Genomic DNA, 25,938 nt, shown 5'->3' on the forward strand with positions numbered 1-25,938 from the left:
CACAAGGGATTTGCAGCAAATTTTCACCCATTTCTCTCCTTTTTTCCCCCTATTTTCCCCCATTTTCCAGCCCGAGTTCCCTGGGAGCTGGGCTGGGAACCCCTCCTTAAAACCGGGATTAAAACCCGCAGAGTCCAACCGAGCCCCGCCAACAGATTTTTCAGGGGGTTTTTTTGGGTTTTTTGGGTTTTTTGGGGTTTGTTTTTCAAAGCAGAGAATATTCGAGGAACTTACTCGGAGCGCTGCCGTCCCTGGGCCGCGCACAACATTTGTTCACCCCGCGAGTGCAGCGTTTATCTCTCATCTGGAAAAGCGCTCACCCGGCGCTGCCCCCGACGAGGCAAAGCGAGCGCTCAAAGTGTCACTTAACATTCTGGGGAATGTGAAATATATCGGACATTGTCAACTCCCCAAAACCATAAAACCAAACTTTATGGGGCTCACGTGACCGCGGGGAGCCAGTGAGGGGTATCTGGCTGAGCTCCGGGCCACTTTTACGATCTAACTTCGAGATAAAATCCCCCCCTCTATCCGTTTTGACATCTTTAAATGTCACGGAGGCACTTTTGGGAGAGCCCGCGATTGGTAAAAAAAAAAAAAAAGGAAAAAAAAAAAAAGAAAAAAAAAATTAAGGAAAAAAAAAAATAATAATAATGAGCAAGGGGAAGGCGAGCAAATGGTTTGGGATCTGACAGATCCACTTCACATCCCTCTCAAAATCACTTAAGAAGTACCCAAACAGTGGCAGAGATTAAGTTTGGTAAGTTCCGAGCTCAACTTTCCTTGCTGCGAGCCTGAGCGGGGCTGCGGAGGTGCCAGAGGCGTCGCGCTAAGCTCGGCTTTAGACCGAGCTCCTCTGGGCCGGCCCAGGGGCCGATTTTGGCCATCGCTGCCGGTGCGCGGGGGCGGCGGTTTCCGAGTTAAGCCGGGACTAAGAGGTAAAACCCGGCCGGAGCAGCAGCGCAGGGCTCAGCTTTAGCCAGAGAGGTTCCGATTTCTAACCCGGCTCTCCCAAACCCGCGGCTCTGCGCTGCCCGGCGCGGCCTCTGCGCGTCCCAGCGCGGATTTCGGGGGGTTTCACCCGGCCGGGCACCCCCAAAGGGCTCGGGGAGGGTGCGGGCAGCGCTGGGAGCGGCGCTGGGGCCGCTCGGGGCACGGAAATTCCGAAATTCCCCTCGGCCGGGGCGGTCGGGGCGCGCTCGGCGCTTTTGGGGGCGCGTTCGGCGATTCTGGGCGGATTTCGGGGCAGAGCCGGGGGATTTTGGGGGATTTTGGGAGATTTCGGCGCATTTTGGGGCGTTGCCGACGCCCAGCGGAGGGTGAGGAGCGGCCGGGGGTTCCGGGGGGCTCGGGGGGGACAAGAAGGCGCCCGGGAGCCTTTGTGAGTCGGGGAAACGTTTATTGGAGTTGCAGTAAAGCTACAAACAAATACAAAAAGCTGCTTGGCCGAGGGGTCCCCGGCTGCGAGACACCACAGAGGCCATTTTTACACAGACACCGCACTCACTCTGCCCACTACGACCCGGCTATGACTCACGGCAGAAATATTCCTAATATTTACAAACACCACGGCACCCCAGCGTCGCCCTCCGCTTTTGTACATTGATTTTTTTTTCTTTTTTTTTCTCGTTTTTTTTCCCTTTTTTTTTGGTTTTTTTTTTTTTGAGTTATTAATTATTGGTATCATGATCCATTTTTAATAGTGAAGTTCACCCACGTCTAAGAGCACGCCTTGGAATGAGGCCGGGATTAGAAATCCCGGCCTGGAGTTTGGACTAAAACACAGACTGGACAATTTTAAGACAGAAAGATACAAGAGCTGCTTCTCTTTTTTTTTTTTTTAATATTTTTTTCTATTTTTTTTCCATTTTTGTTGGGATTTTTAAAGCCTTTTTTTTTTCTGCGACTGTAGTGCAGGAAGCCCCGATTTTCGCTTAGGCAGAGAAACACTCACCCAAGAGCAGGAAACTCGGAAAAAAAAAGGGGAGGGGGGGTAAAAAATTTTAAAAAAACAACAAAAAAAAGAAGAAAATCCCAGCAAATAAAGCGAGAACCGTATCTGTTCTGGATTCATAAATAAGTTATCACATTCAAGGGCTCACAGAACACATGCCAGCTTTCCAGAAAGCACCAAGAGAGCACGGACACACACATTTAGAAGAACAACGAGAGCAGGAGGAGCATCTGGAAATAAAATTTAATATTTTTTTTTCCTCGTTTTTAAACAAACAAACAACAAAAACCCCACAAAATCTTGCGGGAGGGAGCTCAGTCCTGGCCTGAGGGCACCCCCAGGAGCCGCTTTGGGGGCGATCAGCCCCAGGGGTGCCTCGCTGCGCCGTCCTCCCAAACCGCGCATCTGCCGCTGCTTGCTTTATTCATTATTCACTTTTGATGTCGTTATTCACTTTTGATTTCATGATTCCCTTTTGATTTCATTATTCACTTGATTTTTCATTATTCACTTGATTTTTCATTATTCACTTGATTTTTCATTATTCACTTGATTTTTCATTATCCACTCGGGGCTTTCGCTGTGGTTTTGGGGTTGGTTTTTCTTTTTTTAATTTTTTTTTTCTATTTTATTTTTTCGCCTCCTCCTCCTCCTCCTCCTCCTCTCCTTCCTCTTCGCCTCCTGCTCGTTCCGGCCGCGGATTTTTGGCCGCCGAGGCTCAGGGCTGGAAGGCGCTGCCGGCCGAGGCCAGGCTCATGCTTTTCAGTTTGTTGTCCTTCTTCCACTTCATGCGGCGGTTCTGGAACCAGATTTTGATCTGGCGCTCGCTCAGGCAGAGCGCGTGGGCGATCTCGATTCGCCTCCTGCGGGTGAGGTATCTGTTGAAGTGGAATTCCTTCTCCAGCTCCAGCGTCTGGTAGCGCGTGTACGCTGTCCTCGCCCTCTTCCCGTCTGGTCCGGTCATGTCTGGGTAACACGGACAACACCGCGGTTGGGGTTTGCTCTTTCTGCTCGCATTTCCTCTATTTTTATTTCATTTTTTTTTTTCGCCTATTTTTAAATTTTCAGGCCTATTTTTCGCGCTGTTAAATTTTATTTTTTTTAAACAGTAGAAAGCTGCGAATTGCCCCCAATTTACAGCACCCCCCCCGTGTCTCCTTCTTCTCCCACCCCACCTCGCCCAGGTGTGGAGCCCCCCGGCCCCTCCAGACCCCGATTCCCACTCGTGTCCGTCTCTGAGCAGCCCCGGGCGCCGCTGCCCTGGCTCCGCTCTCCCTCCCGGCTGCTCCCGGGCAGCTTTGGGGCCGCTCTTTCCCCCGGCAGAGAACCGGGGATTTTGGAGCTCGGGGCCGGCTCTGCCCCTCCCGGGGCTCTCCTGGCGGCTCTGGGGCTTTGGCAAGGGCGGCTCGAAAGGAAACCGGGGCAGGACGGGGCTGCGAGCCCCATCTGCGCCTCCAGCTCCGTTTTAATGCTCGATTCTTCCCTTTCCTCCACCCCGAGGAACCCCCCCCGGCCTCGGTTTTTGAATTTACCTTCTCCCACCACCCGCGCGGTGCGAGGGCTTCGGGAAAGCGCCGGTTTGGCGGCGGGGAGGGCGAGAGGGAAAATAAAATCGGCCCCCAGAAACACACGGACACACGCAGCCCCCCCCCGGCCCTCCGCAGGCGCCAGAGGCAGCTTTAGAGCGAGAAATACAAAAGCAATAAATAGCTGCGATTCTGATCAAAGCGCCTCCGCGGAATAAAGGGAAGGAGGGAGCGGAAAAAAGGAAAAAGCGAGCGGGGCTGGGGGGGTGGGAGGGAAAAAAAGAGGGGAAAGGGGGGAAAAAAGAGAAAGAAACAGAGAAAAAGAGCGAGGTGGGGTTGGGGGGGGGGATGTGCGGCAAGAAATGAACAGGCACAAGGACGGAAAAAGAAGGAGCTGTACCATGGCTAATGTGAAGTTTCCTCATCCAAGGGAATATCTGAGGTGCCTGCCCTTCTGTCGCTGCCGTGGAGGTCGCGATGGGCTCTGCCTGCGCTCGGGGGATGCTGCTGCTTATTGGAGTGCCCTCGTCGGCTCCCGAGGACGCGCTGGTCTCGTCTAGTTCTGTGAAATTTGTGTTGGTGCTGCTGGCAGCAGGAGCCGGCTCGGAGGGGGACGGGGCGGGTTTGCCGCCGTGGCTCTCGCTGTTGGAGCAGGGCAGGGAGTCGGGAGAAGATAAGGAGCAGCTGGACGCCTGTCTAAACCTGCTCTCCTGAGCTGGAGAAGGGAAACCGCGGGAGCTCTCGCCCACAGCCCCAAAGTGACTGGAGGAGGCCGAGCGGTTGATGCTAAGGTCCATCCCATTGTAGTTGTAGCCATAAGAGCTGGAATGCATGGTGCTTGAATCTCTGTAAGAACCGTTCATGGAACTGCCGGTCCCATAATTTAGTAACTGATAGTCGGGGCCATTTGGGTAGCGCCCTGAGAACGAGTTTACAAAGTAAGAGCTCATTTGGGTTATTTTGGAGGGCTTGATTTGTGGCTCGTGGTCGTTATAACCCCGTGCTTGACGATTTATGATGTATTAATGAATTATAGCGATGCACTGTACTTCGTTTTTGCTATGTATGCGGCCAAATATGGGGGGAGGGTGGGGGGTGCGTTTGGGCGTCACGTGCTTTTGTTGACCAGTCGTAAATTCTCGCTGATGACCTCAAGAGGTAATTCATGCTCTATGGTTACAAATAATGACGAGCGCCGAGCCGCTTTAGGCCCAAAGTCGCCCCAAATCCGCCGCCGCCATCGCCCCCCGCCTGGGCGGAGCGCGCCACCTGCCGGCCGCGCCGCGCCACTGCACCCTGCGCCCCCCCTTCCTCCTCCTCCTCCTCCTCCTCCTCTCCCAAAAAAAAAAATCAAAAAACCAAAAAAAAAAAAATCAAAAAATCCCCGTCGCCCCCACTCGGTTCAGCTCCGTGTTGCTTTTTTTGAAAAAAAGGAGAAAAATGTATTTAAAAAGAAAAAAGGTGGGGAGTGAGGAGAGGGTGCGGCGCGTCCCAGGGCTCGGGGTTTTCCTGGAGAAGTCTCGGTGTTGGAAAAGCGCTGGAGAAGTTTGGGATGAGGTTTTGGGTGCCTGGGAGGCCTCTGGGGGGTCCGCAGTCGGAAGGGGTGGCGAGGAGGAGCTGCGGGTGATTTTTGGGGCGCTTTCTCCGTGGAAAAGTCGAGGTTCCCTCGGCCAGGAGCTCGCACCTCAGCTCTGGAGGGGAGAAAAGAAACTGGGGGCAAAGACGGGCGGGAGAAAGGGAAAAGAGGCGAAATCCGGCCTTGGCAGCGTTGGTTTTTAGGATGTTCCTGCTCCTGAGCGTTTCCACGTCCTCTGTGAGCCTTGGGCTGCGAGGTTTTCCCTCCCCGTTTGCTGCCCTGCGAGGAACATCGGGGAGCAAAAGCGCTCGGAAAGCGGGGACAGCGCTGGGAAAGAGCTGGATTTGTTTTAGGCGTTACTTTCCTCTTTTTCCTCTCCTTCTTCTCTTTTCTCCGTCTCTCTCCTTGTTGATTTTTTATATTTTTTTCTTTTTTTTTTTCCTTTTTTTTTTGTTTTTTTCCTTTCCCTCCTTCCGAGGCACTTTCGGAATTTCACGCGCTCGCCTGCAACTCGTTGGGAATTATGCGCCATATTGAAAGTGACATATAATTATAATAATTACGGGCAATGAAAAGCGTGGCAATAATAGCAAATGTCCTACAGCTGTGAAGCTTCTGCATGAATTGATTTTAAGAGCGGCTGGCATTAAAAAAGCGCCTCGTGGCGCGGGGGGGACGCGCTCCCACCCGGCGCTTTCTGGTGGCCACGAGCTGCGCCCCGCTCGCCCCTTCCCGGAGCCTTTCCAGCCCTAAATCCCTCAGCAGATAACAAAAAACAAAAAAAAAACACCAAAAGATTCCTCTCCTCTCATTCCATTCCCCCCCGCGCACACCAAAAGTTGGGGATTTCGCAAGAAAATTCCTCGCTGAGGAGCGCGAAACCTTCCCCGTCCCGTCCCCAGGCAAGGCAAGGAGCCGCTGGCCGGAGAAAATAAAAATTTTGCCCTTTCCAAGGAGCGAAATTCAGGATTTCCCCCACTTTTTGTTCCCCCAGTTTAAACGGGCGCTCATTCCCGGCAATGAGAATTTTCAATGAGAATTTTCAATGAGAATTTTCAGTGAGAATTTTCAGTGAGAATTTTCAATGAGGATTTTCAATGAGAATTTTCAAGGAGGATTTTCAATGAGAATTTTCAATAAGGATTTTCAATGAGGATTTTCAATGAGAATTTTCAATGAGAATTTTCAGTGAGAATTTTCAAGGAGAATTTTCAAGGAGGATTTTCAATGAGAATTTTCAATGAGAATTTTCAATGAGAATTTTCAAGGAGAATTTTCAATGAGGATTTTCAATGAGAATTTTCAATGAGAATTTTCAATGAGAATTTTCAAGGAGAATTTTCAAGGAGGATTTTCAATGAGAATTTTCAATGAGGATTTTCAATGAGGATTTTCAAGGAGAATTCTCAATGAGGATTTTCAATGAGAATTTTCAATGAGGATTTTCAATGAGGATTTTCAAGGAGAATTTTCAAGGAGAATTCTCAATGAGGATTTTCAATGAGGATTTTCAATGAGGATTTTCAAGGAGGATTTTTAAGGAGAATTTTTTTTTTTTTCCGGGGGTAAATTCCTTGGAAAGCTGGAATATTTTAAATTTTTTTTTATTATTATTATTATTTTTTTTGCGCCACATTTCTCTTTGATTCGGGGGCACGGAGCGAGGGGAGCAGATGTTTGAAAGATGCTGGGCAAATGTTAGGTGGCTTGGGCGGATAAATGGGAGCGCGTTTTTGCCCGTTTCCTTGATTTATCGTGGAGATGGGACGGGCGTTCCGTCATAACTCTTTGTACTGTAACAATAAAAAGAAAAAGAGAGAGAAAGACGCAGAGAGGGAGCGGTGCTGAGGCAGAAATGGCAGCCAGGAAATGCTCCTGGCCAAAGCGCTCCCAAAAAAAGGGGGGAAAATCCGAATTTTCTGCGATCCCGCGCAGGGCCAGGGGACATCGTCACCCGGAGGGCGGCGAAAATTCTCCTTTTCAGCCCCTGGAAAAGGGAAAATTCGGCTCCAAGCAGCGCCAAGAACGACAGGGGAGGGCTCTGGGGTGAGATCGAAGCCTTGGCTTTTATTAGAGAATTCCATGTTCATACCTAAGACAAACTCCAAACACAACACGTACAAAAATTAATAAAATAGAACTTTCTGTCGTTGTTCTTCTCGGTTGTTTTTTTTTTCTTTTTTTTTTCTTTTTTGTTTTTTTTCCTGCAGCCTCGTAGGTAGTACTCAGTTCTTTCAGTAGATTTCGGATTTTTAAAATAAAACATTTTAAAAAGGCAAAAAAAAAAAAAGAAAAACCACAAAAAACACCCACCCCAACCGAAACCAAACAGCCCCAAACTAATTACAAAGAACCTCAGGGTTGGATTAATTTACCAAAGGAGTAAAAAATTAAAAAAAAAATAATTAAAAAAAATAAACATCAAGAAAAGAAAAGGAAAAAAAACCCCAACTTATGCCAACCGTGCATGAACCATTTGTACAAAATTAGGACAATAAACACCCCAAATGACAGATATTGCAGCACTTCCATTAAATACAAGAGTTAGCGGATTACTAACAGTGACACCAAGGGTAGAAACACGGCTAGGAGTCCTTTTTTTTTTTTTTTTTTTTTTAATTTTTTTTTTCTTTTTTTTTCCCCTTTTTTTCTCTTTCCCTTCCCTTCCCTCCTTCTCTCTCTCCGTCTCTTCACTTTTCCATTATTATTCTTGCGGTTATTATCGTTATTATTATTCCATTTCGTGGAATAATAATGGGAGGGAAGGGGGGTGCAGAGCGGGAGGGAAAGGGCAAAAAAAAACCCTCAAAACGCCGCTAGAAACCCGATTAATTTCGCTTTTTTTTTGTTTGTTCCTGGACAAAACCAGCGGGGATCGGCGCGTCTGCGGCCCAAACTCCGCGGCTGCTGCGGGATTTGCCCCAGCGAGGAGCGGGAATTCCCTGCACCCCTCACCCCCTCCTCAATTCCAATTTTTTTTTTAGCGTTTTCTGAGTTTGAAATAATTTTTTTGTCGCTGTCGTTGCTTTTTTTTTTTTTTAATTTTTTAATTTTTTTTTTTAAATTTTTTTTTTCGGACGTTTTCCCGCATCACTCGGCCGCTTTCTCCTCCTCCTCCTCGGCGCTGAGCTGCGCGGAGCTGAGCAGTTTGTTCTCCTTTTTCCACTTCATGCGGCGGTTCTGGAACCAGATTTTGATCTGGCGCTCGCTCAGGCACAGCGAGTGCGCGATCTCGATGCGGCGCCGCCGGGTCAGGTAGCGGTTGAAGTGAAATTCCTTCTCCAGCTCCAGCGTCTGGTAGCGCGTGTAGGTCTGGCGGCCCCGCCGGCCGCTCGGCCCGAAGGATGAACCTGGGGGCACAGAGAGAGAGAGAGAGGGGAAAATCAGCAAAAAAAACCAAAAAAAACCCCGCAGGAAACGGCCCGGGGAAGGCGGGGGAAAGATAAAAATGTGTAGGGAAATAGGGGGGAAAAAGGGGGAAATGTATAAAAATGTGTAGGGAAATAGGGGGGAAAAAGGGGGAAAATATATAAAAATGTGTAGGGAAATAGGGGGGAAAAAGGGGGAAAATATATAAAAATGTGTAGGGAAATGGGGGGGAAATATATAAATGTGTAGGGAAATAGGGGGGGATACAAGGAAATAGGGGGGATATAAAAATGTGTAGGGAAATGGGGGGGATACAAGGAAATGGGGGGGAAAATATTAAAATGTACAAGGAAATGGGGGGGAATATAAAAATGTGTAAGGAAATAGGGGGAAAAAGGGGGAAAGTATAAAAATGTGTAGGGAAATAGGGGGGATGCAAGGAAATGGGGGGGGAATATAAAAATGTGTAAGGAAATAGGGGGAATACAAGAAAGGGGAATAGGGGAAAATATAAAAAGGTGTAAGGAAATAGGGGGAAAGAATAAAAATGTGTAGGGAAATAGGGGGGGAATATAAAAATGTACAAGGAAATGGGGGGGAATATAAAAATGTGTAGGGAAATGGGGGGGATGCAAGGCAATAGGGGGGAATATAAAAATGTGTAGGGAAATAGGGGGGAAAGAGGGGGGAATAGGGGGAAAGTATAAAAATGTGTAAGGAAATAGGGGGGGATACAAGGAAATAGGGAGGAAAATATTAAAATGTACAAGGAAATGGGGGTGAATATAAAAATGTGTAGGGAAATGGGGGGGGATACAAGGAAATGGGGGGGAAAATATTAAAATGTACAAGGAAATGGGGGGGGAATATTAAAATGTGTAAGGAAATAGGGGGAACTACAAGAAAACAGGGGGAAAAGAGGGGAAAATATAAAAATGTGTAAGGAAATAGGGGGGAATGCAAGAAAATAGGGGGAATATATAAATGTGTAAGGAAATAGGGGGGAATATAAAAATGTGTAAGGAAATAGGGGGGATACAAGAAAATAGGGGGGAAATAGGGGGAAATACAAGAAAATAGGGGGAATATATAAATGTGTAAGGAAATAGGGGGGGATACAAGGAAATAGGGGGAAATAAGGGGAACTACAAGAAAATAGGGGGGAATACAAAAATGTGTAAGGAAATAGGGGGGAAAGAGGGGGAAATAGGGGGGAATATAAAAAAATAGAAGAAAATCGGGGGAAACACAAGAAAATAGGGGGAAAAGAGGGGAAAATATAAAAATGTGTAAGGAAATAGGGGGAATACCAGAAAATAGGGGGGAATAGGGGGAAAATATCAAAAAATAGAAGAAAATAGGGGGAAAAGGGGAATTAAGGGGAAAATAAAGGGGAATTAAGGGAGAAACAGGGGGAATAGGAGAAATGGGGGAAATGAGGGGAAATGGAAGAAAATATAAAGAAAAAGGGGGGGATAGGGGGAAATGGAAGAAAATTTGGGGGGAAATAAAGGGAAATGGGGGGAAATGGGGGGAATTAGGGGAAATAGGGGGAAATAGGGGGAAATAAGGGGAAAGAGGGGGAAAGAGGGGGGAAAGAGGGGGGAAAGAGGGGGGAAAGAGGGGGGAAAGGGGGAATAGAAGAAAATGTAAGGAAATAGGGGGGAAAGAGAGGAAATAGGGGGGAAAGAGAGGAAATAGGGGGGAAAGAGAGGAAATAGGGGGGAAAGAGAGGAAATAGGGGGAGTTAGGGGGAAATGGGGGAAATCAGGGGGAAATAGGGGGGAAATAGGGGGGAATTAGGGGGAAATGAGGGGGAACAGCGGAAATAGGGGGACACAGAAGGAAATAGGGGAAAATAAATGGGAAACAGAGAAAAATGGAGGGAAATAGAGGAGGGGGGAAGGAGGAACACGGAGTTCGATTTGGGGATGGTGCAGAGGGGGCCGCGCCTCCCCAGGGCCCTGAGCAGCTCCAGGAGGGCACGGGGGCCTTGAGCCGGGCTTTGGGCAGGGGGGCTTGAGCCGGGCTTTGGGCAGGGGGGCTTGAGCCGGGCTTTGGGCAGGGGGGCTTTGAGCCGGGCTTTGGAAAGGGGGGGTTGAGCCGGGCTTTGGAAAGGGGGGGCTTGAGCCGGGCTTTGGAAAGGGGGGGTTGAGCCGGGCTTTGGAAAGGGGGGGTTTGAGCCGGGCTTTGGAAAGGGGGGGCTTGAGCCGGGCTCAGTGCAGGGGGGGTTTGAGCCGGGCTCTGGAAAGGGAGGATTTAAGCCGGGCTTTGGGCAGGGGGGGTTTGAGCCGGGCTTTGGAAAGGGGAGTTTGAGCCGGGCTCAGGGCAGGGGGAGTTTGAGCCGGGCTTTGGGCAGGGGGGGTTTGAGCCCGGCTTTGGGCAGGGGGGGTTTGAGCCGGGCTCAGTGCAGGGGGGGTTTGAGCCGGGCTCTGGAAAGGGAGGATTTAAGCCGGGCTCTGGAAAGGGTGGATTTAAGCCGGGCTCAGGGCAGGGGGGGCTTGAGCCGGGCTCAGGGCAGGGGGGCTTGAGCCGGGCTTTGGGCAGGGGGGGCTTGAGCCGGGCTTTGGAAAGGGGGGGTTGAGCCGGGCTCTGGAAAGGGAGGATTTAAGCCGGGCTCTGGAAAGGTAGGATTTAAGCCGGGCTTTGGGCACGGGGGGTTTGAGCCGGGCTCAGGGCAGGGGGGTTTGAGCTGGGCTTTGGGAAGGGAGGATTTAAGCCGGGCTCAGGGCAGGGAGGACTTAAGCCGGGCTTTGGCCGGGGGGGGGTTAAGCCGGGCTTTGGGCACGGGGGGGGTTAAGCCGGGCTCAGGGCAGGCAGACAAGGCCAGACCCATCTCGTTCCGATCCTGAGGCCCCTCCAGGCGTTGCCGCCCCCCGCCCGTTCCGCCCCGGCGGCAGGGCCGGGATGGATGGGGGCGTTTAGGCCGTAATGAAGTGAATCGATCTGCCCCGAGCCCGCTTTAAAGAGCGCGCAACGCTCGCTGTCCCCGCGCTAATGGGCATCAATTTGGAACTTAAAAGGCAACAAATGCGTCTAAACACGGGCAAGGAGAGCAGGGAGGCTGCTGGTGTTTTTCTTTTCCACCCCCGTACCCCACCGCCTCCACTTATCTGATTTTTAAAAAATTATTATTGCAGTTCTGATTGAGGAAACGGCACTTAAAGGAGCCGTGCGTCACCGGGGAGGGGGGCAAGAGAACCAGGAAAATCCTCCCCAGGCAGACTTTTCATTACGGGCGAGCCGCATTAAAAATGCAACCGTCTGCCTTTCAAATATTTAAACACTTTTTCCGTCATTTAATTCTGGCTCGGAGAGAGAGGAGAGGGAGAGGGAGAGGAGCGGGCCGGGGCTCTGTGTGTGTAAAGTCACCGAGATCTGGTTTAGAGGAGAAATCTCCGTGTGCGTGTGGGGCACAGACAGAGACAAATCGCTGTCGCTGAGTGACACGCGAACAGGAATGTGGCAAAAAGAGAGAGAGAAAAAAAAAGAGGGAAAAACAGGAAAAAAAACAAACAACAAAACACCAAGGGAGGGAGTGGGAGAGAAATGGAGAAATGGAGAAATGGAGAAATGGAGAAATGGAGAAATTGAGACATTGAGACATTGAGAAATTCAGAAATGGAGAAATGGAGAAATGGAGAAATTGAGACATTGAGAAATTGAGAAATTCAGAAATTCCGAAAGAATTCAGTTCTGGGGTGGGAGCGTTTCTAGCTCGGGCTGGAGCGGGGGCGATCTCGGAAGTTTTGCTGCGTGTTCGGAGCCCGAGTTCCCCCGCTGGAAGTTTGGGCTCTAACACCGAACCTTGCTCCTGCTCCCCTCGCTCGCTCTCTCTCTCTCTGTCTCTCCCCCTCCCTGGCGGTAACAAATAAGAAAAAGGGGAGGGAGGAGGAGATTGATGCATTTATTGCTGGAAAAGAGAAAACTCACTATTGCAAGAGTTCATCCGCTGCATCCAGGGGTAAACCGGCGCGGAACACTTTTGCTCCTCGCTCTCTCCGAAGGCGCTTTTGCCGTGCGCGCAGTCCTTGCGCGCCTCGGCGCCGAAGGAGGGCACCTGGTCCAGGCTGGGAGGGGCGCACGCCGGCTCCTTGTCCCTGAAAAAGCCGCCGGGGCCGTAGTCGCAGGCGGAGGCGCGGCCGCCGAACGCCGCGGAGCTCTGCTGGTAGTAAGGAGAGGAGGAGGAGGAGGAGGAGGAGTAGCCCTTGTCCTGCGCGGCTCCATAGGTGCCCGGGTAGTGCCGCAAAGGGTCCGCGTAGCCCGAGGGGTAGAGCGGGAGCTGTCCCAGGAAGGGCTCCTGCCCCGCCGCCAGGCTCACCGGGAAGGTCGAGTTGACAAAATAAGAACTCATCGGAAAGGAGAGAGACACAGAGAGGAGAGAGATTCCCCCCTTTTTTTTTCTTTTTTTTTTTTTTCCTTTTTTTTTTTCCTTTTTTTTTTCCTTTTTTTTTTTTCTTTTTTTTTTTGCGCCGCGTGTGTGTGTGCGTGTGCGTGCCGTCCTTTTTTCGCCCGGGCTTTATGATTTGTTGTGTTTTATAGTCCGAGTGGTTTAGCTATTAGCGCTATATCGGAGATTGGGTTTTAGCTGAAGGGAGATGGCGCGGTGCCAGCGAGGGACACAAGGAAATACAACCATCTGATCACGGGCTGACCAATAGCAGGCGCCTGAGGTTGCAAAACAGCACCCATGAGGAGCCGAGATTGCACCAGGGACCCCCAAGAACAAACCGTCCACCCCCTTTTCCCTCCCTTTTAAACAACAGAGCGGCACCCCCTTAACCAAATAGAAAATCTCTGCCGAAAGGAGCCTTCTCCTCGCGAGCTTCATAAATAAATAAACGCGCGGTGCCCCCGCTCCCCTCCTCCTCCTCCTCCTCCTCCTCGCCCTCCCCTCTTCCTCTCCCTGCCCCGGAGCGCGCCCGTCCGCGCGGAAGGCGCTGCGAGCGCCGAAATTTTCGTATTTGCCCCCAAAAACCGCGCGCGGGGTCCCCGGCGGAACCGCGCGGAGCGGGCGGGGAGGAGCGGGGGGGGGAAAGAGAGAAAAAGAACAAAAAAAATTTTAAAAAAAAGTTCATTCGCGGCGGCGGCCAAAGTTTAACCCCGGTCCCGAAATGAGCTCGGGGGGACGGGGCGGGGAAAGAGCGGAAAAATGAAATTGGAAAGTTGCTCTGGGCCAAGTTCGCAAGGAGCCCGCGGCGGGGGCTGCGCCGGGCTCGGGAGCAGAAACCGCTCTGGACAAGTTCAGCGGCTCCGCGCCGCGCTAATTAGCGCCAATTAACGCCGCCCGCCCCGCGCAGCCCCAGCGCAGCCTCCGCCGCCCCTCCGCGCCCTTGTCGGAAAAGCTCCGCGGTTCGGGAGAGAAATGGCAAATGGAAAACACTGGAAAACACTGGAAAATCCTGGAAAATGCTGGGAATGTTCCCTCCGCGCTCCGGCCGGAGCCGCTCTCCCCCGCATTGTGCCCTCTTGCGTTTTTTGTTAATGCCGGACCCGCGCCCGACCTTTTCTGGCCAAAGGCGAGCTCGGGGCGAGGGGAAAAGCGGAATTTATCAAGGGGGGGTTCAGGGCAGCGGAGCCCCCCCCGTTCGAGCCCCTCCGCACCCCCAAACACCGATTTGCGCCCATTTAAACCCCGCCAAAGGTGACGCCGAAAGTCCCCGTGCCCCTAAAGCTCCGCTTTGCGCTGGGGTTTTAAATTTTATTTTTATTTTTAAAATTAATTTTAATTTTGTTATTTTTGCTTGGCCCGGATTTCCTGGCTTGGCTCTACCTGCGCATCCCCCCCCGAGCTCCTCGCTGGCTCAAGGTGGGGTTGAGGCTCCTCTCGCCGCTTTTTTTGTTTGGGGTTTTTTTTTTTTTTTCTTTTTTAATTTGGCTTTTCGAAGGGGAAAACCAGCCGAGGCAGCGGAGAGACGTGGCCAATAAAAAAAAAAAAAATCCAAAAATTAAAAAATAAAATAAATTAAAAATAAAATAAAATAAAATAAAATAAATTAAAATAAATTGAAATAAAATAAAATAAAATAAAATAAAATAAAATAAAATAAAATAAAATAAAATAAAATAAAATAAAATTAAAATGAAATAAAATAAAATAAAATGAAATAAATTTAAATAAAATAAAAGATAAGGGGAAAAGAAAAAAAAACGAAAAGAAAAAAAAGAAAAGAAAGAAAGGAAAATTAAAAGAAAGGAAGGAAAATTAAAAGGAAAAAAGGGAAAAGAAAAGGTAAAAAGGGAAAAGAAAACTAAAAAAAAGGAAAAGCGAATCCACCTCAATTCCGCCCTGCAGCGTTTATCAAGGGGCTGTTTCCTGTCCGAATTTGTAACCATCTGTCTGTGGGGGCCGAAACGAGATCGGTGCCAGGGATCTACGATTTCCCATCCTCCGCGGAGCTGCCCGCGCCCGGGGAGGCTCCGAGCGGCGGCGGCGAGCGCGGCCCGGTGCTTTGGGAGCCCGAGTTTCCAGCGGCCGCGCCGGGAGCGCTCGGGGCCGCGGGAGCGTCCCGGGGGTGCCAGAATTGAAGGAAATAACAGGAGCAGGAAGCGGCCGCGCGGCCGCCGCGCCCTCCCCGCGATATCGCTGCTGTTGCTCCGTGCAGAGTTTCCCCTTTGTGCGCCGGGCGCGCCCCAAGTTGCCGGGATTAAAGTAAAAAAATTCGGCGAAATAAAAAAAAAAAAATAATAAATAAATAAAATTAGGTGGAGAGGGAGCGATGAGTGGGGAAAAAAAAGAGGAAAGAAAAAGGGGGGAAATGAAAAAAAGAAAAGTGGGATTAGGGGCTGAAGGGCTCAGCAGGAGCCGGCGGATGGGGCGGGGGATGAGTTGCGCAATTTCTGCGGCTCCGCGAAACGGCGGCGGTTATCGGGAGCCTGCAGCCCCGCACGCAGGTTTGGGTTATTTGGGGGGCAGAGAATGGGATGTCCTGAAAAGGGGCAGAGAAATGGGATTTTCTGCAAGGGACACAGAAATGGGATTTCCTGAAAAGGGGCAGCAAAATGGGATTTTCTGCAAGGGGCAGAGAATGGGATGTCCTGAAAAGGGGCAGAGAAATGGGATTTCCTGAAAAGGGGCAGAGAAATGGGATGTCTTGAAAAGGGGCAGAGAATGCGATGTCCTGCAGAAGGACAGAGAAATGGGATTTTCTGCAAGGGGCACAGAAATGCGATGTCTTGAAAAGGGGCAGAGAATGGAATGTCCTGAAAAGGGGCACAGAAATGGGATTTTCTGCAAGGGGCAGAGAAATGGGATTTCCTGAAATGGGGCAGAGAAATGCGATGTCCTGAAAAAGGGGCACAGAAATGGGATTTCCTACAAAGGGCAGCAAAATGGGATTTCCTGCAAAAGGGGCACAGAAATGGGATTTTCTGCAAAAGGGGCACAGAAATGGGATTTTCTGCAAGGGGCAGAGAATGGGATTTCCTGAAAAGGGACACAGAAATGCGATGTCCTGAAAAAGGGGCAGAGAAATGGGATTTTCTGCAAGGGACACAGAAATGGGATTTCCTGCAAAAGGGCACAGAAATGCGATGTCCTGAAAAGGGGCAGCAAAATGGGATTTTCTGCAAAGGGGCACAGAAATGCGATGTCCTACAAAGGACAGAGAATGGGATTTCCTACAAAGGACAGAGAAATGGGATTTTCTGCAAAGGGGCACAGAAATGCGATGTCTGCAAGCGCAGCTCGTGGGCAGCAGCGCTCCGCCGCAATGAAAATGTTTGCCTGGCGTTTTTCCGCCGCTCCTGGCCAATAAATCCCTCGAAATAGTTTGGGAAAGCAGGGAAGAAAAAAAAAAAAAAGGGGGAAAAATAATTTTAAAATTTCTCACGGCCGCCGGCTCGCAGCGCTGCTCGCTGCGATAATTTGCGGCGGAAAGGGGCTCTTGGCTGAGTTATTTTGGTTTTTTGGTTTTAAAAAGAAAATAAAACCGCGCTAATCGAAGCCGGCCGCTCGCTAATTGCGCCTCGCTGACATCTCTGGAGATTAAAAAAAAAAAAGATTAAAAAAAAATCTTTCCTCTCGCTCCACCCTGGCGGGGCTCGACTGCCAAGGTGGGAAAAAATCCCCAGGAAAACGCCGAAGGCCGGGGCAGTTTTCATCCGGCGAGGGTCAGGCCCGCGCTGTAATTGATTTGCCACCTCTGATCCATTTAAACTCGAGCCCAGGGCTTAAAGCGCACTAAATCTCCGCGAATTGAGCGCTCGGCTCAGGGGTGGCTCCCAGTCCCCGTCCAAAGGCGGAATTTGAAATCCCAAGCGCCTCCAGTCCCGGGCCAGGCTGGGTTTGGGCCGTTTCTGCTTCTTTTGGGCGCCTCGGCTCGGGCGGGGGCAGCCGGGCTCAGACAGGAGCCCTGGGCTTAAGCCGGGCTTTGGGGGCTCCCATGGGCGCGGCTTTGATCGGATTTTGGCCTCATCTCCCCACCAAAAAACCCCAAAAATTCCAGGCCCGAGGTCTGCAAAGGAGGGGCAATAAAGTGAGGAGCTTTAATCAGATTTCGACCTCATCTTTTCAAAAAAACCCAAAAATTCCAGGCTCGAGGTCTGCAATGGGAGGAGGAATAAAATGGGGAGGGGGCTCCGCTTTAATCAGATTTCGGCCTCATCTTTTCAAAAAAAACACCAAAATTCCAGGCTCGAGCAATAAAGTGGGGAGGGGGCTCAGCTTTAATCAGATGTCGGCCTCATCTTTTCAAAAAAACCCCAAAAATTCCAGGCTCGAGGTCTGCAGAGAAGGGGCAATAAAGTGGGGAGGGGGCTCAGCTTTAATCAGATTTCGGCCTCGTCTTTTCAAAACAAAACCCCCAAAAATTCCAGGCTCGAGCAATAAAGCGGGGAGGGGGCTCGGCTTGAACCAGATTTGGGCCTCATTTCCTCAGAACAACCTCCCAAAATTCCAGGCTCGAGGTCTGCAGAGAAGGGGCCATAAAGCGGGGAGGGGGCTCAGCTTTAATCAGATTTCGGCCTCATCTTTTCAAAACAAACCCCAATTCCAGGCTCGAGCAATAAAGTGGGCAGGGGGCTTATCTTTAGCCGGATTTTGGCCTCATTTCTTCAAAAAAAACCCCAAAAAACCCAAATTCCAGGTCTGCAGAGAAGGGGCAATAAAGTGGGCAGGGACTCGGTTTTAATCAGATTTTGGTTTCATCTTAAAAAAAAAAACAGAAAAAAATCAAAAAACCCAAAATTCAGACCCGAGGTCTGCAGAGGAGGAGCAATAAAGCGAGGAGGGGGCTCAGCTTTAATCAGATTTTGGCCTCATTTCGCCCCTGAAAAACCCCAAATTCGGGTTCAAGCAATAGGAGGAGCAATAAAGTGGGGAGGGGGCTCAGCTTTAATCAGATTTCGACCTCATCTTTTAAAACAACCCCAAAATTCCAGGCTCCAGCAATAAAGCGGGGAGGGCTCTTATCTTTAGCCACATTTTGACCACATTTCCCCAAAAACCCCAAAATTCCAGGCTCCAGCAGTAAAGCGGGGAGGGCTCTTATCTTTAGCCACATTTTGACCACATTTCCCCAAAAACCCCAAAATTCCAGGCTCCAGCAATAAAGTGGGGAAGGCGCTTATCTTTAGCCGGATTTTGACCTCATTTCCCCCCCAAAAAAACCCCAAATTCCGGGCGCGAGGTCTGCAAAGGGGGAGCAATAAAGCGGGGAGGGGGCTCAGCTTTAATCAGATTTTGGCCTCATTTCCTCAAAAACCCCAAATTCCAGGCTCCAGCAGTAAAGCGGGGAGGGGGTTTATCTTTAGCCAGATTTCGGCCTCATTTCCCCAAAAACCCCAAAATTCCAGGCTCGAGCACTAAAGTGGGGAGGGCGCTTATCTTTAGCCACATTTCGGCCTCATTTCCCCAAAAATCCCAAATTCCAGGCGCGAGGTCTGCAAAGGGGGAGCAATAAAGCGGGGAGGGCGCTTATCTTTAGCCACATTTTGACCTCATTTCCTCAAAAACCCCAAAATTCCAGGCTCCAGCAATAAAGCGGGGAGGGCGCTCAGCTTTAATCAGATTTTGGCCTCATTTCCTCAAAAACCCCAAAATTCCAGCCTCCAGCAACAGGAGGGGCAATAACGAGGTTTGGGGGTTTATCTTCATCCCGCTTTTGCCCTCCTATCCCCAAAAAACCCCAAATTCCAGCCTCGAGCAATAGGAGGGGCAATAACGAGGTTTGGGGGTTATCTTCATCCCGCTTTTGCCCTCCTATCCCCAAAAACCCCCAAATTCCAGCCTCGAGCAACAGGAGGGGCAATAACGAGGTTTGGGGTTTATCTTCATCCCGCTTTTGCCCTCCTATCCCCAAAAAACCCCAAATTCCGGGCTCCAGCAATAGGAGGGGCAATAACGAGGTTTGGGGGTTATCTTCATCCCGCTTTTGCCCTCCTATCCCCAAAAACCCCCAAATTCCGGGCTCGAGGTGCGCGCAGGAGGGCGCGGAAGGCGCAGCCGCGGTGCCAGCCGCGCCTCGGGGCACAAACCGGGACCAGGAGGAGCCTCTGGGGCTCCTCGGGCGGGTTCCCCTCGCCCTTTTTGTCGCGTGGTTTTTCCTGGCCCGCAGCCGGAGCGGAGCAGGAGGAGGAGGGGGATGAGGGCATTAAAACAACACCCAAATATTTGGGCAGGCCGGCAGAACAGAGCGCGGCTTGTGCGGAGCTGGAGCGGCTGGGAAAGTTCCGCGCTGCTGCTTCCAATAAAAAATGAAACTTTTTATTTTTTTTCTCTTTTTTAAATTTTTTTTAAAATTTTTTTTTCCCCCTTTTATTTTTTCACTGCCGGCCCTTGTGAAGTGAGAGCGCAGCGGGGGTTTCCCCCACCGAGGGAATTATTGCGGCCATAAAGTCAAGCCCGGAGCAGGAAAAAGAGTTGAACAAACCCCTTGTTCTTGGAAGTCAGACACAGAAACCCATTGGCGGCCGCAGAGCCTGCCCTTCGGAAAATAAACCCGAGCTGCTCGCTTAAAACAACGAGCCCCGAAGGTGTTAAAATTAAAAAATAAGAAAGAAAAATAATAATAAAAAAAAAAAAAAAGAAAATAATAATAAAATGAATCGCCTCTCTGGCAGCGCAGAACGGCCTGAAAGTTAATTTCCAGCAATTGAAGTTTAATTTACCTGACTTCCCGTGCCGTGCATAATAACCTGGCTAATGGCAGCTCGGAAAAGCAGCGCTAATAACCCGCCTTTGTTCCATCAAGCGGCGCGGCTAATTATTAACGCGAAAATCAGAAAAACCGGGGGGAGCGGGGGACTTTGAGGGGACTTTGAGGGGACTTTGAGGGGACCCAAAGGCGCCCGCACCCCAATTTTGCCCCTGGGGAGGGAGAGGCGGTGAAATGAGGGGGGACAGGGGAGGGAGAGGCCGGGATTGCAGCGCGGAACGGCTCGAGCGGGGCCGCGGCCGCTCCGGGCACAAAATTCATTTCTTCGCCTCCTTTTTGTGCTTTCGCTCTGGGGGTTTCTCCCGGCAGCGCGGAGCCCCCGGGCGCGGCACTTTCTGGGGGAAAAGCAGGAGGATTCGGGGGCGACGCAGTTGCCAGGAAACTGCGGGGCAGGAGGAGAAAACGAGCAGGGGGAAAAGGAGCGGGAGGGAGGAACCGTTTAAAATAACAGGCGCGCATTGTCCTGCCGGGCCCACGGGAACTCCAAAGTGACCCCTGGGCTGCCCCTGTCCCCAGCGACCCCCGAGCCCCCCCGGACCCCGCCCGGGCCGGCCCCGAGCGGCCGCTGCCAGGAGAGAGGGGCCGAGGCTCCCCTGCCTGGCGTTTTATTGCGTTTTATTGCGTTTTATTGCGTTTTATTGCGTTTGATTGCGTTTTATGGCGGATTATCACGTTTTATTGCTTTTTATTGCGGATTATTTCTCTTTATTTCTTTATGGTTTTTTTTCCCATTCTAATTTATTGCATTTCATTTCTTTTTATTTTATTTTTTTTCTCGTTTTATTTACTCTTCTTTCTTTTTTTTTTTCCTTTTTTTTTTTACCTTATTCCATCCTATTGTATTTCATTTCATTGTATTCCATCTTATTTCATTTTAGTCCATCTTATTCCATCTTATTCCATTTTATTTCATCTTATTCCTTCTTATTCCATTTTATTTCATTTTATTCCATCTTATTCCATTTTATTTCATTTTATTCCATTTTATTCCGTTTTATTCCATCTTATTCCATCTTCTTCCATTTTATTCCATCTTATTCCATTTTATTCCATTTTATTCCATCTTATTCCATCTTCTTCCATCTTATTCCATCTTATTCCATTTTATTCCATTTTATTCCATCTTATTCCATTTTATTCCTCCTTATTTCTTTATTTTTCTTTTTTTTTTCATTTTATTTATTTTATTTCCATTTTTTTCCTATTTTTTTTTCCCTTTTTTATTCAACCCTGCTCTGCCAAACCCCCCGGGCCCCTCCGGCCTCGCCCCCTCCGCGTCCCCTCCGCACCCGCGCACCGAGCGCCGCCATCCCGGCGGGATTTCCCCTCCCCGCGCCCACCTCCGGGGCTGTCGCGACACAGAAAATCCTCAGCTCGCTCCCAATCCGAATTCCCCATCCCCGCTCCGGGCGGAACAAAACCCGCGGGGGCTCCGGGTGGAGGCGAACGCTCCGCGCCCCCCGGGGCCGGGCGGGGCCGGGCGGGGCCGGGCGGGGTGGGGACCCCCCGGGAGGGGTCTCGGTGCTGGGGGAGCCCCCCGAGAGCCCCCCGAGCCCCCCCGGTGCCCCCGGTGCCCCCCGTGCCCGCGGCCGCCGACGGTAGATGGCAGCAGACGGCGGGGAATGGGCGAGCGGCGCACCGGGGCCCCCGCGGGACGTTTCATTCACTTCTCCCCAAATGAAGCGGCGGGGACACCCCCGGATCACCCCCGGATCACCCCCGGATCGCCCCCAAACCCCGCCCCAGCCCCGGGGTTTGCTCTCGCTCGGCTCCGCTGGGAAATGCCCGAAAATCCTTGGCGGTTCCACAAGTGGTTTCCCACGCGAGGTGTGGGAGAATCGGCATAAAAATCCCCGATTCCTGCCTTCCATTATTTGTTCCTCATTTGGTTTCCCGTCCCCTGCGCGAACGGGAAGAAACAAAAGCACCGCAGGGAAAAGATGGGGGGGAAAAGGGGAGAGCAGGAGGTCGAACCCGCGTGGGGTTTTTTCCTGCCCCCCTGGGCCGGGGATTGATGAAAAACGGAGCAGGTTCGGGGGAGAAATCGCTTTTAGAACGGAACAGGTTCGGGGGAGAAATCGCTTTTAAAACGGAGCAGGTTCGGGGAGAAATCGCTTTAAAAACGGAGCAGGTTCGGGGGAGAAATCGCTTTTAAAACGGAACAGGTTCGGGGGAGAAATCGCTTTTAAAACGGAGCAGGTTCGGGGGAGAAATCGCTTTTAGAACGGAGCAGGTTCGGGGGAGAAATCGCTTTTAAAAACGGAGCAGGTTCGGGGGAGAAATCGCTTTTAGAAACGGAGCAGGTTCGGGGGAGAAATCGCTTTTAAAACGGGACAGGTTCGGGGGAGAAATCGCTTTTAGAAACGGAGCAGGTTCGGGGGAGAAATCGCTTTTAAAACGGAGCAGGTTCGGGGGAGAAATCGCTTTTAAAACGGAGCAGGTTCGGGGCAGAAATCGCTTTTAAAACGGAACAGGTTCGGGGGAGAAATCGCTTTTAGAAACGGAGCAGGTTCGGGTCAGAAATCGCTTTTTGAACCGTCTTTGTGTTTCTCGGCACCGCTGACCCCTCGCGCTCGGTATCGCGGCGGGGCCGAGCTCGGTCCTGGCCTCCCGGGGCGGTTTCTGCTGAAATCGCGGATCCCCTCTGCCTCCCTCCCTCCCGCTCCTTCATTTCCCCTCTCACAGCCACCTCCACGCGGATATTTCACAACGCGCCCTCGAAACGCGAGGGGAACCAATGAAATGAATGAGGCGAAACCCGGCATCTCCTCGGGGGGAATTTTCCCCTCAAAGAGCAGCGGGGATTGGGGCGCGGGGCGCGGGAGGAGAGCGCGACCTGCGCGGAACCTGGCGCAGGAGGAAGGAGAAGCCCCGAACGCCGGCCCCAAAGGCGCCTTGGAGCCGCAGAACGCAATTAAAACGCGAGGAGCTTTATTGCTTCCCAACGTCAGCTTCATCTGGGGCTCGGGGAGAGGAAAAGAGAAATCACGATAATGAGAGCGCTGCGCCCTGCGCTGCCTCCATTCCTCCCATTCCTCCATTCTTAATTCTTTTCCACCTCTTTTTTTTTTTTTTTCCTTTCCCCCTCTTTTTTTCGTTGTTTTTATTTAATTTTTTTTTTTGGTTGTTGTTGTTGTTGTTATTTTGGTTTGTTTTATATTTTCCCCAGGCTGATTTTTCAGGTTTCCGCCAGCCGCCCTCTCCTCCTCGAAGGGAAAACCACGCGCGCAACAAACGCCCCCGGAGAGCCGCGCAAACCCCGAGCGGCTCCCGCGGAACCTCCGCCAAACCCGCCCCGAGACGGCGGAACTGGCACCGGATTCTGCCAGGGGGAGGGAAAAACAAAAACCCAAAGCCCAAAGCGAGCCCAGAGCGACAGAAGCAAAGAAGCAAAGGCCACAAGTGCCCGCAAGGCTCGGGGCAGGGTCCGAGCCCAGCCCCGCTCGGCCGCTGCCTCCAGGTGCCCTCACCCGGCTCCTGCTCCTCCTCCCTGCCCCTCGTTGCCTTTCTCTTCCTCTTTTCTATTTCTTTTCTTCGTTTTTCCTCCCCCTTTCTTTCCTCATTCTATTTTTCCTTTTTTCCCCCCATTATTTCTTCCTTTCCTCCCCTCGGTTTCTTTCTTTCCTCCCCCTTTTTTTTTCCCCCACCTTTATTTCTCTCTCGATTATTTTTCCCCCACCTTTATTTCTCTCTCGATTATTTTTCCCCCACCTTTATTTCTCTCTCGATTATTTTTTCAATTTTTTTCCCCCACCTTTATTTCTCTCTCGATTATTTTTCCCTTTTTTGTTTTTCCCCACCTTTATTTCTCTCTCGATTATTTTTTCCCTTTTTTTTTTAATTTTCCACCTTTATTTCTCTCTTTTCCTCACCTCTAATCTCTGCATTTTTTTTTCCCCGCTGGAGCAGATTTCCAAAAATTTCCAAAGCCTTTCATTCCTCCCTCCTTCACCACCCCACCCTTTTCCATGCCCCCCTCTCCAACACCTCCTCCCCAGGCAGGAGATGGGGACGAAACAAGAAAAAACAAATATAAAAACATCGCGACAAATCCATTTTTACATTGAAAAAATTAAAATAAAAACCACATATATTTAGATATATAACAATAAAGGAAAAGAAACGCATTCTGCCCTTACCTTTTGCCGTCCTTCCCTGCGGCAGGGGTGGGGATTTTGGGCCGGCGCGGTTAAGCCTGGGTTTATCTGGCGGCTGCCAAGGCTTGTCCCGAGCCCAGCGCCGTCCGTCGCCCCCCGGGCTCCTCGGGGCCGCTCGCATTTTCCCGTCCCTTGCGCGGAAAAAAGGAGCAAAAAGCGCTGGCGGTGCCGCGGAGTCGCCTCTGCCCTTGCGTGAGCACCGAGATCCCAAAAGCATCGGGGGAAACTCAGGGTGGGGTGTGGGGATGGTGAGGGGGTGGGATTTAAAAATAATAATAATAAAAATTAGAGAAAAAAAAAATTAGGGAAAAAAATTAGAGGAAAAAAAATAGAGAAAAAAAATAGAGAAAAAATTAGGAAAAAATTAGAGAAAAAAATTAGAGAAAAAATTAGAGAAAAAAATTAGGAAAAAAAATAGAGAAAAAAAATTAAAATATTAAAAAATGATGTTAAAAATAGCGGGCAAAGCGGCGGTAATAATTAAGGGAGAAAATAAAAATAATAAAAAAGCGGAATTGGCCGGAGGTGCTGGGATGGAGCCGAGGGGGGAGCCCGGGGGTGCGAGCGGCTCCGGGGGCCCCCCCGCGCCTCTGCCCCGCTCCGGCCCCGCCGAGCGCGCACGCGAGAGCAAAAAAACGCAAAGAGAGAGGGCGAGAGCCCTACGGAGGACACTGATCCGACCCAAGGTGCAGCGGACAGAAGAATGGTGCAATATAACCACATGGGAAATAATAAAAAGTTCATGTTCACGGTTAGCAGTCCACATGACCGGCTCTGGCCAATCCCAGAACCCAGCCACTCATAAAGTTCTATCACAAAGTTGTAAATTTTCATAAAACAACAAGGAATTTATTGCATTTCTTCATGACCGGTTTAACAGCAGGCTTTTTCTTAGCCGCCATCTTTTTTTTTTTTTTTTCTTTTTTTTTTAACGCACCAAAAAAATATTAAAAGAAAAAAAAAATTATCAAAAAAGGGAAAAAAAGGGAATTTAAAAAAAAATTTTATTTTTTTCATTTCCCCCCCCTTTACCCCAAACTTGGCTTGGGTATGGGGGGGGATCCTTTGGGACAAAAAAAAATAAATAAAAAAATTAAAAATGAACCAGCGCCTGAAATTCCCGAACAATAAAACCCCCCCAGAATAAAGAGCCGCAGCTTTGGGAGGGACGGAAACGGGGACAGGCGCAGTAAAACAGCGGGGATGGCGATTTTGGGCTCCTTTCCCCTTTTTTGGGTCACAATTGGCACCGTGGAAGCTGAAAGGGGCTGAAAGGAGCCCGGGGAGGGGGAAACGGAGGCAGGAAAAGCCTCGGGAGCGGCGCTTGGGGGGCTCCGAACCCCCCGGGACCCCGCCCTGTGCCCCCCCCGTGTCCCCGCGGGGATTTTGGGGTGGCCCGGGCCGCCCCCAGCCCGGATTTGCCCTTTTTGCCTGGAATTGGCCTCAATTCCCGCTCGGCCGGGCAGGGGGGGGCTCCGGGAGCGGCAGAGGGGCCAGAAAATTCTGGAATGGCTTCGGTTTTTTATTGATTTCACTCCCACAGCCCAGCCTGGCTCGGCACCCAGCGCTGCTGCGGAAAATGGGGATTTCTCCCTGATTTGTCCCTGATTTGTCCCTGATTTGTCCCTGATTTTCCCCGGATTTTCCCCGGATTTTCCCCTCATTTTCCCCGGATTTTTCCATGATTTCCCCCTGATTTTCCCCCTGATTTCCCCCGGATTTTTCCCCTGATTTTCCCCGGATTTTTCCCTGATTTTCCCCGGATTTTTCCATGATTTTCCCGGGATTTTTCCATGATTTTCCCTGGATTTTTCCCCTGATTTCCCCTGGATTTTCCCCTGATTTCCCCTGGATTTTTCCCTCATTTTCCCCTTTTTTTCCCCTGATTTTCCCCTGATTTTTCCCTGATTTTCCCCTTGATTTTCCCCTGATTTTCCCCTGATTTTCCTCGGTTTTTCCCCCTGATTTTCCCCCTCATTTTCCCCGGATTTTCCCCTGGATTTTCCCCTCATTTTCCCCCTGATTTTCCCCTCATTTTCCCCCTGATTTCCCCCTCATTTTCCCCCTGATTTTCCCCGGATTTTCACCTCCAGAGGGGAATCTGGGGGAAAAGCGGGCGAGCGCTTCCTTTATTCATTTATTAATTACGGGATTTCCATAATTAAGGCCAGCAGCGAACCTGGGGGCGCGCAGTTCCCTG

General features: G+C 50.5%; 2 protein-coding genes and 1 long non-coding RNA gene across 3 annotated transcripts; all 3 read right to left on the reverse strand.

Annotated features, from left to right (window-relative positions):
- Positions 1 to 2,620: 2,620 nt before the first annotated feature.
- HOXB5 (homeobox B5) lies at positions 2,621 to 4,430 on the reverse strand. The gene is made up of 2 exons (XM_071450815.1): positions 3,881 to 4,430; positions 2,621 to 2,920 (listed from the first exon to the last, which is right to left on the reverse strand). The coding sequence occupies exons 1-2, from the start codon at positions 4,428 to 4,430 to the stop codon at positions 2,673 to 2,675; spliced, it is 798 nt and encodes a 265-aa protein (XP_071306916.1). The 3' UTR covers positions 2,621 to 2,672.
- Positions 4,431 to 8,028: 3,598 nt separating this feature from the next.
- On the reverse strand, positions 8,029 to 12,889 carry HOXB6 (homeobox B6). Its single transcript, XM_071450819.1, has 2 exons — positions 12,359 to 12,889; positions 8,029 to 8,406 (listed from the first exon to the last, which is right to left on the reverse strand). The coding sequence occupies exons 1-2, from the start codon at positions 12,777 to 12,779 to the stop codon at positions 8,147 to 8,149; spliced, it is 681 nt and encodes a 226-aa protein (XP_071306920.1). The 5' UTR covers positions 12,780 to 12,889; the 3' UTR covers positions 8,029 to 8,146.
- Positions 12,890 to 23,209: 10,320 nt separating this feature from the next.
- Positions 23,210 to 23,411, reverse strand: LOC139601648 (uncharacterized). Its single transcript, XR_011682973.1, has 2 exons — positions 23,336 to 23,411; positions 23,210 to 23,260 (listed from the first exon to the last, which is right to left on the reverse strand). It is a non-coding gene; the product is annotated as an uncharacterized lncRNA (long non-coding RNA).
- Between the last annotated feature and the right edge of the window lie 2,527 nt (positions 23,412 to 25,938).

Source organism: Agelaius tricolor, unplaced genomic scaffold (genome assembly GCF_023055355.1).
Source record: "Agelaius tricolor isolate 1412-34295 unplaced genomic scaffold, bAgeTri1.0.p SCAF_31, whole genome shotgun sequence".
Taxonomy (NCBI): Eukaryota; Metazoa; Chordata; class Aves; order Passeriformes; family Icteridae; genus Agelaius; species Agelaius tricolor.

Excerpts from the sequence above, each read along its gene's own strand:
- HOXB5 (XM_071450815.1), bottom strand. The coding sequence starts at position 4,430 with ATGAGCTCTTACTTTGTAAACTCGTTCTCAGGGCGCTACCCAAATGGC. Across the intron at positions 2,921-3,880 it reads GAAACTTCACATTAGCCATG|ACATGACCGGACCAGACGGG; the intron begins GTACAGCTCCTT and ends CGTGTTACCCAG.
- HOXB6 (XM_071450819.1), bottom strand. The coding sequence starts at position 12,779 with ATGAGTTCTTATTTTGTCAACTCGACCTTCCCGGTGAGCCTGGCGGCG. Across the intron at positions 8,407-12,358 it reads GCGGATGAACTCTTGCAATA|GTTCATCCTTCGGGCCGAGC; the intron begins GTGAGTTTTCTC and ends CTGTGCCCCCAG.